At 50.1% G+C, this 12,306-nt stretch overlaps 1 protein-coding gene across 2 annotated transcripts in view; it reads right to left on the reverse strand.

Moving 5' to 3' along the window:
* Positions 1–12,306, reverse strand: part of CYFIP2 (cytoplasmic FMR1 interacting protein 2) — a 104,905-nt gene that overhangs the window by 33,707 nt on the left and 58,892 nt on the right. For both annotated transcript variants that reach the window (XM_080804178.1, XM_080804179.1), the window contains 3 exons: positions 5,265–5,408; positions 3,745–3,835; positions 2,508–2,638 (listed from right to left, as the gene is read on the reverse strand). In XM_080804178.1, coding sequence (XP_080660304.1) covers positions 2,508–2,638; positions 3,745–3,835; positions 5,265–5,408 — 366 coding nt within the window. The remainder of the gene's footprint in view (positions 1–2,507; positions 2,639–3,744; positions 3,836–5,264; positions 5,409–12,306) is intronic.

The raw sequence follows: 12,306 nt of genomic DNA on the forward strand, positions 1-12,306 counted from the left end.
GCCTCATTCTCATCTCAGGAAACACTGTCTGGTTTGTGGGGTCCCCCAGTTGTCAGGTAGAAAGCACGGGCACAGCTCTGGGGAGCCCTAGCCCTTGCTATGTGGCCTCTGTCAGGCCTGGAATCATTCCTGGAAACTGGGGCTTTCCTTCCTCCACCCCTGCCGCTGACGCGCCTGGGACCCCAGGAGAGCGCTCCCCTCTCTGGTTCCCACTGCCTTATGTATGAGTGGAGGGGATGGGACCACAGGCTGGGGCCTCTCTCGGCTCTACAGGACTTTTATCCTGAGTATCCTCTTGTCTTCAGTGATACATGCAAGTGACCACCCCGACAGGGATGCCTGAGAAAAAATTTTCCTTTCCTCACATCCCCATCAATAAATAGTCTGCCTCTGGGGGCTTGTACAGGGGAGGCTTAATTGGTGCTCCCCGGGTCACAGCTCCTCGTGAGAGAAGGTGCTAACAGGAGACACATAGGCCCTGGGTTTCCGGGGGCCAGCCCGCCCCCAGCTCCCTTCCTCCTGGTGCCCCGGGAGCCTCTCCCCATCTTCCTGAAGCCTTGAACAGAGCAATGTTTCCTCCTCATCTTGTCCCTGTGACTTCCGAAGGCTAAGTTGCCATGGCAACTCGGGCCACTGAACCGTGTTCAAAACCTGTTCCCGTAAAAGGAACACTTAACCGTCTCAAGAGTCTATTTAAAGGGGAACAGAGAGGCAATTACCCCTTACGGAGGGGGAGCAAAACCGTGTGCGTCTCTGAGCCTTTCTGCGGGGAAGGGTCTGCAGGAGCAGATGGGACGCGTCCCCTGTAGAGGCGGGGACCCCAGGGTGGAGTGAGCCGGCTCACCCACACGGACGGTGAGGACAACGAGAAGGATGGTGAGGACGAGAAGCAGGAGTCTTCGGTTCTCATTCTGAGCTTCCTTCTCTGGCTCTACCTGGGTTCTGCCTCCTCCCCAGCTCCTTCCTTCCCTCCTGCCCTCTCCATGCACCTCCTGCTTCCAGAATACTGGCCTGGGTGGCTGCAAACAACCTCGGTCTGCTTATGGTCAGTGCTTCTCCAGAGGCCGAAAGGGCCTTTCACCAACAGAAACCGACCCCTTCATTCTTCATCTCCCGAGACTCCAGTGGTTTCCCGCCCAGGCCCGCGGCTACCTGCCTCTCCCTCCTCAGCGACTATCTTATCCCCTTTGCCTCCCCACTCCAGCCATTCCACGGTTCCTCCTTTCTTGAAGACATCAGGCTCCACCCTTTGCAAAAGCAGCACATCCCTCCCAACACCCAGCACTCACTATCCTGCTTTGCTTTTCATTCTTCAACAGCACGTCCCACCCTCTGCCTTCCCAGTGTTCGGCTGTTGACTTCTCCAGTCGTGCTCCTCTCGGGAGCTTAAGAACGGTGTAATTTGTCTCCCTCACCTGAAGACGTTCACCCACAAACTAGCGCCGCACTAGCAATGAGGGGGCTCTCGGTCCCCTTGCGCTGAAAGAGGGTCCCGCTGCCTCCTGGGGATTAGGCCTCTCCCTTTCCTTCCAATGCTCTGCTCCACTGCACCTGTGCCCCCAGGGCTGGAGGGCTGTGGACCCCACAACACGGAGGGGAGCAAGCAGCGCAGAGCACTAGGGAGAACGAGAGGAAGACAGCCTCTGTGCCCGAGCCATGAGGGCTGGTGGGAGCAGATGAGCCGTCAGGCGGGAAGGGGTGTGCTGGTTCTGTGTGGGCCTGTGAGGTCGGGGACTCTGTGTGGGCCTGTGAGGTTGGGGAATGGCGAGGCAAGTCTCTGTGTAGTGTGATAACTACGACCAGTTATTTAGTTCTTACTGTATGCACTTTGCATGCTTTCTTTCCTTTGGCCTCTGAGCTACCCTGTGGGTGAGAATGGCCACCTCCCATCACGACCAATGAAGAAAGCGCTCCGAGCTCTTCCCTCAGCCTGGACCTTCACCCCTGGTTCCTCACCAGGCCAATTCCTGGTCATTCTCCTGGTCACCTCCTCAGGGAAGTCCTCCTTCTCCCCCAGGACCACACCAGGTTCTAGCTTATATTCCCATGAAACCCTGCACTCCTCCCTCCGAGCACTTGTGGTAACATGAACACAGCATCTCTGCGTAAATACTTGCTCAGCATGAGTCTCCCTGCTACTGTCCAGGACACGGGGCAGGGACCGGCCACCACTACATCCCCCAGGGCAGTGCCTGGCCTGTGGCGTCCAAGTGGTTATTATTTAATGAGAAGATGGAAAACTAAGCCTGGCTGGGTGGCCAAGATTCTGCAGCTGGCCAAGGTGGGGCCGGGACAGGAACCCAGGTCTGCCTAGCACCCGTGCCTGCCCTCCTCCCAGGGTTCAAGTGGTCGGAGCTGTGTAAAGGCAGAACCGAGATGTTGGGTGTGCCCCGCACGGGAAGAGCACGAGTCTATGTTGCAGGCCTCCTAGGCAGGGTGTGCTAGAGGGGCCTCAAGTATCTGGCTGGTGGGTGGGGGTCCCCAGTGCCTTTGGGCTCAGGACTCACCAGAGCTTGCTCTATGAGCAGGCAGAAGAGGATGGCATTGCCCACCTCCCTCAGGCTCTGGAACACGTCTGTCTTGAGCTCTGCGTACTCAATGATGTCCTTCAGCTGGTGGTGGAAGAACTCCAGGATCCCTGGGGGACAAAGGCAGCTGGTTAGCGGGAAACCATCCCTGCTCAGCCAGGATTATGGGAAGTGCTGACTGAGCAGCAGTCCCAGGCCTGAGTGGGAAAGCGGAAAACCAAACCCATGTCTCTCCGTATCTGGGCCAGGGGTGAGATTTCTTTCAGGGCTCAGGACTAAAGAAAGCTCAGGAGGCTGGCTCAAATCTTTTTTGGGGCAAAAGAGACATACACAAATAAAGCATCCCTAGATCTCTCCCAGTCCCTCCAAACACTGATAATGATCCTGATAATGGCATGAATGAACATTTATTTATAAATGTTAGGTATTGTGCTAAGCACTTTTCTACAAGCTCTCATTTAATACTCACAAGAATAACATGAACTGGGCACTTTTATTCATTTTCAGATGAGGCTCAGAGAGGGTAGGTGGCATGCCCACAGTCACACAGCTAGTAAGTGGGGCAGCTGGGATTGAAAAACCAGAGCTTTCGAGTGCAAGCCCCTTTCTCTTCTGAATCACACCCACTCAGCAACAGACAGCTTGGTTTTTAGGAAAAAAACACCAGGTGCCAAACTCACAGCCTCAATCTTTCCTCATCGCCCAGGCCCCAGATTCAGTCCCTGTGCCATTCATTCTTAAGGAAGGAAAGAATGATTCCCCTGCCCAGAGGCAGGGTGGCAAAAACTCCTGTTTCCTGACTCACCTTGGAAATGTCACTTGTGCAACTCCTGCCTCCCACAAGTGGGCAAACGGAAAAGGGACCCTAGAGGGGCTGAGCTAGGAAAGACCTTAATGAGCAGACTGTAAACGCTCCTGCCCCTGCTGTCCTCTCCAGCCCTGAAGCAGTGAGGCGGGTCCAGACACATCATTTACATTCATCGGGGAAGGTGGTTAGGACTGACCAGAGGGGTTAGAAGTAGGTCAAGGCTATGTAGCTAGTGGCAGGGGCAGGACACAAACCCAGGGCGGGCCCAACTTGTCTGCATGTTAGAGAGGTGAACATTCCCAGGGAGAGGACCAGGCCCCCTGCCCTCCCCCCGCCTCGCCCCCAACGTGGGATGGACCTGCAGGATTCCCTGTCACTACCCTCTGCCCCCAGAGCCCCCTCACCCACCTGGGGAGCCATACTCGTGCCGGGGCAAGCGGCAAATCTTGGGCATCACCTCGATCAGTGTTTTCACGTACTGGAGAATGGTTCCTTGGAGCTGACAAGAGAAGAGGGCCATGTGTGTGAGTAACCACTGTTCCTGTACAGGTGCATCTCTGGACTGAAGGCAGGGCTACTGGGGTGTACGGGGTTCTGCTGCGGCCTGGGGGCCAGTGCTAAGGACATAATGTTTGTGTCCCCCCCCAAATTCATTTACTGAAACTCCAACCCCCAATGGGGTGGCATGTGGAGACCAAGCCTTTGGGAGGTAATTAAGACACAGGAATGAAGCCTCATGATGGAATTTGCACCCTTGAGAGAAGAGATTAGAGAGAGGGGAGGACACGGTGAGAAGGCAGGCATCTGTACAGCAGGAGGAGGGTCTGCACTGGAGACCTCCCCTGAGACTGACACCTTGATCTTGGAGAGCCAGTCTCCAGCACTGTGAAAAATCAGTATTTGTTGGTGAAGCCACCCAGTCTGTGGTATTCTGTTCTAGCAGCCTGAGCTGCAAAAGACAGGAAGGCACTGCTCCTTGGGAGGGGGGAAGAGGTTCCCTCCTAAAGCTGGGGCACAGCTGGGGCCCTATCCTCCTTTATACAGAAAAATGGGCCCTTATGAGACAGAAGAGATAGCTGTCTCAGTCCCTTAGGCATAGAGACTTCTAGGAGGGCAATTTCTGGGCAGAGGGTCTTTCCTGGGCATCGAGGTGCTTACATAGGATCCATACTAAGATCTAAAATGTCATGGGCCGGGGAACTGTGGAGCCTGAGGCACGTTAGGTAATTTAAACACAGACAATCCATAGGTCTGTCCAAGGCATACGCCTTTAATCCGTTACGTTTTCGGGCTTTACTCTGGCTTTAGCTCCACAATCTGTAACAACTCATGGCTCTACACAGCTGTCCCCAGAGGGCGGGAGTTAGCAGGTGAATGCTCCTTCCCACCTCCGGCATGGCTATTCATTACTTTGTTTACTTTTGTTTTGTCATCTCCAAATTTTGGGAAACTCCGGAGTGTCATAGGGAACTAAATGAAGGTTCTGATGATCATATTTGGGGTGGACACAGAGCTCTCTTGAGGCCAGTGCAGTACTGCAAGTGTTTAGCAAGAGATCCCAAGAGAGAGAGGCATGGTGATTGATTAGAGATGTCTGCCATGAGCACGGGTTGGGGGGAAATGGTGGCACGCGTGTCATGGATTTGCCATGCTCAAATTAGAAAACACTACATAGGAGGACAGTATAAGCAGTAATTAGTAGGCCCTAAAGGTCCAAATCAGGATTGCTGAGTTCAGTTATCAAGCACAATGAGTGAGCTCTGGGTCAGAAAAGGAGAGGCAAAGCCACAAGGTCTGAAGGTACGCAGAAGTGTCACAGAATGCTAGGTAAGAGGAACCCGGGGATAAGGACACAGGATTCCCAGGCTGATTCCTATGGACAGAGCTGAAGGAATGTCCCAGGCCTCATGGAGAGGGCTTTTCCTTACCAGGCTCTTGACGATCTTTAGGAGTTCCTCCATGACCACCGCGATGCCCTGGTAACCCAGGAGTCTGCAGATGGTCTTGAAGTGAGGGGGGCCCACAAAGTTCCTGTATGAGCTGTAGATGTGGCTGTAGGCAATGTTGAGAGGCTGGAAGACAAAGGTTGCGGCAAAGTAAGAGGCTGGGAAGTGAATGCTGGCACGAGTCCTGGAGGGAGATTTTTGGCTGCTAAAAGGGACGAAAACCTGACATCATCTGCAATCTCTCACTGGGGACCCCCACAATTACGTTTGCAAGAAAATGGTCACGGAGAGAGGTGTGGTCCGTGACCGCAGGGTAGCGTGAAGGCTACTCCATGAAGAGCGGTCCCCAGCAGAAGAGGAGGACTGGTCTCCAGGCAAGTATCTTTTTTACAAGCACCCCTGCCCCCCACAAACCAGGACTCTGACAAATTGAGGCAAGGGTGGAGGTAAAACAGATGATTCTGTCTTTCTAGAGACATCTTTGGTACCAGAAACTGACTGGAAGAACCGTGTGGAAACTCAGTAGCTGACTCAGCACTGTCTCCTTCTACTTTTCCTTGTCTCCATTTGTAACGGGGTGGGGGCCCGGGCCCGTATAGGACTGGGAGTCAGGAGACCTGTGCCGAGTGCCTGCGAATCACCAACGCTCTTCCGAGCCTTCTATGAGATGAGGGTGTTGGGTTAAATCAGGGGCTTTCATCACTTTTCAAGAAGTAGTCCAATGAAATGTATCATGTAGCTGGGATGTGAAAGAGACCAAAGCAGGGTGGCTTTGGGGGCCCAGGGCCCTGGCCACTGACCGGCCACCTCCATTGTCCTCTAGACTCCATGACACACCTTCACCGAATTCGTGGAATTTGTTTAAGATTTTTCTGTCTGGGAATATGTGACTAAAACATAGGGCCCCGAGTTGGTCTCGCTTGGTGGGTGACTTACAGTTGACTTGATTTTTGAAATGCTACTACTTATGAACCACTTCATGTCAGGCTTCGTGAAGCCCTCCATGTGCATTCTTGTTCAATCCTCACAACACACACATGCACACAGACACCTCTTCGCCCCATTTCACAGATGAAGGGACTGAGGTTCAGGGTGGTAAAGAGCTTGTTCAAGGTCACGGTCCTTAGGTACTTGAGCCCTGACTTGAATCCAGAGCAGTCTGATTCCAAAGCCCACATTCTTCACCTCTATATATAATGGTGGACTTTGGAGGCTGAATTCTATTAGAGACCATACCCTGTTTTTTAGATAAGGCGTCACTTCAAAGCTTAGTTCTGAGTGTAGTTTCCTACCTGGAATTGTAAAAATCTCATACATGGAGCATGCAAATATGTAAAGACCACATATGATGTTTTATTAGTGGGAAATTTTCTATTAGTTGGCTAATTAGAAATTCTACATGAATTAAATACGAACTGTAATGATGCTTTTGGAGGACATAAGATTCTCAATTCCCTTTGGAGCTATTGAAGGAAAATGTAATTATGTTCAGTCTAGGCTTTGTAGTAAGTCTGTTCTAGTATATATGAATTCTAAACTTTACAACATAAGCATCACATTCATAGTACTCTTTAATAACAAGGATGCATGAAGAATACAATTCGAGGACCCACTAATAATAAGAACTTGTGAGGAATCAGAACATGCCTGCATCCAGCAGGTTGAATAATAGCTCATTTGGTAAGGGAATGCCTACATCTGGTAAGGCTTGGATATGAGAAGGGGCAGAATTCTGCACTTGACACTGATGTACCATCACAGTGAATTCTACTTGAACTTGGAGGAGGATATCTTCTACGTAGTTACTAGAGATTTCTAAATGTTGTGAGGCAGGGCAGGTTTACGTAGGGAGGGAAATATAACGGATTGAAATGCACAAAGTTCACTGAAGTCCATGTTCAACAAACCCTGGAAATATATGAATGAGTTGTTGAGTTTGATTCAGCCAATCATGGAACCAGGCTGGGCACTCTCTGTGTATGAAAATAAACAATTTCAGTGTCTCTGTAAGAGGCCACATAGCAAACAGGGCTGGGACACCATGTGGTGAGATGCTCATTCTCCTAACTGAGTGCATCCTAGCTCTGTCCCTATTATCAAAGTCCTGTTCTGTCTTCTCCTGCTTCCAGCACTAGGGATGAGGAGTATACAGCAAACACTGTGGCCGACTTCTGGTTGGGGAAGGAGACTGAGGAGAAAGGGGCAGGAGAGAATTGTCTAGGGGATGGAAATGCCTCACCTGGTGTGGGGGTTGTTGACTACACAGATGTATACCCTTGTCAAAACTCATGAAACTGTATGTGCACTTATGACTGTGTACGGTAGGGACTGAATGGTTGGATCCCCTCAAAATTCATGTGTTGAAATCCTAACCCCTGCTGTGATGGGATTAAGAGTGGGACCCTTGGGAGGTAATTAAGCCTTGAGGGTGGCGACCTCCTGAATGGGATTAGTGCCCTATAAGAAAACAAGCAAGGGCTTGTTCTCCTTCTGCTCTCCATCACGTGGGATCCAGTGAGAAGGCATGTGCAGACCATCTAGTGGGTCTGTGCCAGACACCTGATCTGCTAATGCATGGTCTCAGACTTCCCAGCCTCTAGGCAATAAATAAATGTTGGGGAAGTTACCCAGTCTATGAGAGTCTTATTAGAGCAGCCTCAAATCATTAAGACTGTGTAACTTCCTGTATATGATTCTAACTCAGTGTAGAAGTAAACTGAATAAAACCCACTGGACCATACCATAGTCTAATTTACTTCCCAACATTTGTTTTCAAAGATTAAAAAAAACCAAAACCATGATTTGAATTTCCTCCTGAAAAGGGCTGCAACAAGGGAATGATGACTCGGCTGTGCTAAGGGCATGTGCCAGAGCTCACTGACTTCTAGAACCATCTTCTCATCCTCCCACATGTACCAGGCCCTCTGGACCTCTGCTCAGAGCATTTCTCCTTCATCCCTTCTCAAATATCCTACGAAAGGGATTTCTGAGCAGCAGGGAGCTTTCCAATGGATACCCCTGAAGGGCACAAAAATAATCAACTACTACTTTTTTTTTTTTGGATTCTCTTTTTTGTCTTGCTTTGTCTGATTCTAAGGATCGACTCTAGGGTGGGTATACCTGAGTTTGAATCCTAGGTCCACATATTTACTAGTTAGATGATTCTGAGCAAATTACTTAAACTGTGTAAGCCGTGGTTTTCCCTAAGTAAAGATACTAATTTGAACTCCAGTGGGGTTGTTGAAAGTTTATTTTTATTTATTATTATTTTTTAAGTAGGCTCCATGTCCGGTGTGGAGCCCCAGGAGGGGCCTGAATTCATGACCCTGAGATCAAGACCTGAGCAGAGCTCAAGGGTTGGCTGCATAACTAGCTGAGTCACCCAGGTGCCCCTGGGTGTTGGAAGTTTAGATGAGAGAACACATAGAAACTTCACCCTACGCGTGGTGCCTGACACACTGGGCCCACTCATGGCAAGTACTGCTGTTAATATTCCTTCGTCTGATAATTTGGTAAGTGAAGATGAAGAAAATACAGATTCTTGGTCACATGGCCCCCAGCAGCGTTAGCTATAGTCACAATCCCCTGAACGTGGAGAGGGGAGTGCATACCTGGGGTACAATTTTACACAACACATGGTATATCCCCCGTGGGGATGGGGCAGAGGTCATAAGGGCTGGGACTAGATGATGGGACATCAGAGATACGGATTAGCTCCATACTGACAATACTCTAAAAGTGGGAGGTGTCCAAGCACAGACTGTGTTGGGCAGAGGCTCTCACGGCTGCCAGGGTCTCAGGGAGGCTGAGAAGCTGTTGCTAGAAGGGACGCAGGCCTGCACTCAGGGCTGGATAGATGTGTTGCTCCCCCATCAGAGTTCCCGGCTGTGGGGCTGGCTTCCCCAGTGCCCGTCCTTAGCAGTCCTAATCTTCACTCCCACCCAAGGAGCTTCCAGGACCAAGTCTCCCTTAACACGCATGGCAAGTGCAAATAAAAACATTGCGGTAGATGGAAACTGTTCGGCAGCTTCCCCAGTTCTGGGCTGAGAAGGAGAATAATTTTGGGATCGTTTTACGACACACAGGGGTGTAAAGAATTCCTCTTACAGACCCGCTCAGGGCACAGAAGAGGCCTCTTGTAGAGAAGCTGACATCAGGCTTGGATTCTGGTTGAGACCAGAAATTTAGGCCTCCGTTGATGGCCCACGCTCAGGAAGGATCAGCACGAAATGAGCAGAATCCAAGTCCCCCTAAGTGAATAAGTTCACCGGACCCCCCCAGCCCTCCAAACCCCTGAGCCATGCAAGAGGAAGCACACACACATGCTGCAAAGTGCATGCACACACACACACACACACCCACACCCCCACAGGGCACCCGTCTGACCTGCTGGCTCAGTAGGAGGCTGGGCCCTATTGAGAAAATGTGGGAATATGGGAGCCTGGCCATTTTCTGAGGTTTGGCAGAGAAAAACAGGAAGGCAACAGGACTTGAGACATTGGAAACTTGCCACACATCTCTTAACACTGAACCAATTTCGCTGACTCAGGTAACAACCCACGGCCTGCCTTACGAACTCATCATGTCCCCGAGTTAGGATGTCTCACTTCAAATCAACCTTGTTGGAATCCATACGGCACAAAAGAGCTACCTTTGTGAGATCTCAAGAAATAATCCTGATTCAGAAACTAGAACCATATTTTTAAAACGTGCCATCGATGTGCCTTTTCATTTTGTTACTTTTTTTTAAAAGGCAGGACAGTCTTTTAAGGAGAGACAATGAGGTGAGTTTGATCTGGCAGATCCTGGGCCCTGTGATATATTATTATATGGATTAGAAAAAAACACACCTGTGGTAATGTATGTATCACATGAAAGTTACCAGCTTTGTCATTTGTTAAGTGTTGAACACGGGCTTTTAAGTCCTAAGGCCTCTACCGCTCACTGACAGTAAGCACAGCCAGCCCCTCCAGACAGTGAGGCCTATGGACTTGGCAAACTGAATCTGCAAGCAGCTTGTATCTCTGCTTTCTGGAATCACAATCCCTGTTTTCCGAGATCCCAAGAGGAGTTAAAACTGTTTCTAATTTCCTACATTAGTTACAATGTCTCCAATGTTCCTTGAGTAATCTGAATCCCAGTAGCCCAGGGACACAAACACCGCCCCCCAATTCAGGCTGAATTCAGGCTGCAGCTCCGCTCTCTGAAACCCGCAGGGCAAGAAGACTGAGAGATGAGTAAAACTGCAAGGCCGTCCTTGTTGGGAGACCCCAGAGGCTAAGATGGGTTGAAGGACTGATACACCCTGAGTTACAGGTTCAAGTGCATCAGGACAGCTTGCTGATGTTTCTGTCTGTCTCTTCTTGATATGTAGTGAGCCGTAGGCTTGGTCTCCAACATCTGGGTTCCTCCTTGGGCTTCTCAGCTCAGAGGTTAAAAAATCCAAGGGAACTGCTCTAGAGACCTCAAGTGTTAATGCTCCTCCCTTTCTTGTCTCATGAATAAAGACGGAGAACAGGAGCTGGAGATCTGTTCAGCAGTGTCATACCAGTGCTATGATACTTAGAGATGCTAAAAGTTTTGGAAGAAACCGATGTCATCGCTTTTTAAATAACCTGTACCCATACATAAGTGTATAATGCGTCTCGGCTTGTGAATAATTCCGTCATCACCACCCAGGTGTATTGTTTTCTGTGGCAGCTATTAACAAATGATCACAAATCTGGTAAAACAGCAGAAATACATTCTCTCATAGTTCTGGAAGCCATAGGCCAAAATCAGTATGACTGAGCTAAGATCCAGGTGTCAGCAGGGCCACACCCCCTCCAGAGGCTGGAAGGGGAGAACCCAACCCTTGCCTCTTCCAGCTCCTGGTGGCTGGGTTGTGGCCACCTCCCTCTGATCTCCTGAGAGGTGGGCTCCTCCTCAGTACATGGGTGACCTCCCTCTGCCTCCCTGATAGCATTAAGGACCCATCCTGATAATTAGGATAATCTTCCCATCTCATCATGGTCCTTCACTCACATCGACAAAGCCCCTATTTCAAATAAAGTAGTATTTCCAGGTTACAGGATCAGGACCTGATATCTTTGGGGGCATTACCAGCCTCCTACACCAGGTAAGGCAAGGTACAGTCACCCCCATTTAGCAGAGGCAGAATCTAAGGGAAGAAAAACACAAAATGCTGTTTTGTCATGCATGCCAAATGCCAAAATAAAAGCCTTCTGGACTGGTGGATCAATGATGCTGTGTAGCTGGGGAGAGGTGCCATGCAGACATGAGAGTGGGGAGGGGGTGGCGCACAGCAGAGCCAGTGGTGGGGCTGCTGGTCTTGTCAGTGGGGCTGATGCAGACTCCCTGGGGCAGGCAATGGTGGGAAGTGCCGGTGGCAAGGCATGGACCCAGAAGGGATGAACTCAGTTGTCTGCAGCAAAGCACTGGGCCTTAGGTCCTAGGACCATGACTTCATGGAGAACGCACTCCAAGAGTGGGATGAATTTCCCTGAGGTCAAATCATGGCTTAGACGGGGGTGGGGGGGGGGGGGGAGGAAGGGATCATTTAGCGGGTGACGACCACGCCAAACACAAGGTCACACCAACAATTTCGAAAGACTGAAAAAGTGTTGGGAAATTATTGGTATCATTTAAGGGCTGCCTTATGTGACACTCTATGTCACCTGGAAGGCTGTATTTTGATAGACTCTATATAATTCACTTTACTTAGAGAATTATATGTTTAAAACTTAGGCTCCTATACTATTTTCCATTCCTGGACCAGTTGTGAAAGGTTTTTTGACATTGAGGATCACCCCCTCACCCTAAGTGACAGAGCTCTTGGTCAGGAGTACGTGGACTCTAGGCTCCAAAGCAGGGAGCAGAAACAGTCGCCGAATGCGTTTCTCCAGGTGTATTCGATGGTTTCCCTGCTTCTGCTGGCTGCATTCAGGTGGTTGGATGTTCTCTCTGAGGTCTTTTAGTTCCTTGTCTGCGCCCATCATTCCGGAATCCACTAAACTGTGAAGTC

This window comes from Martes martes (genome assembly GCF_963455335.1).
Source record: "Martes martes genome assembly, chromosome: 5".
Lineage (NCBI taxonomy): Eukaryota > Metazoa > Chordata > Mammalia > Carnivora > Mustelidae > Martes > Martes martes.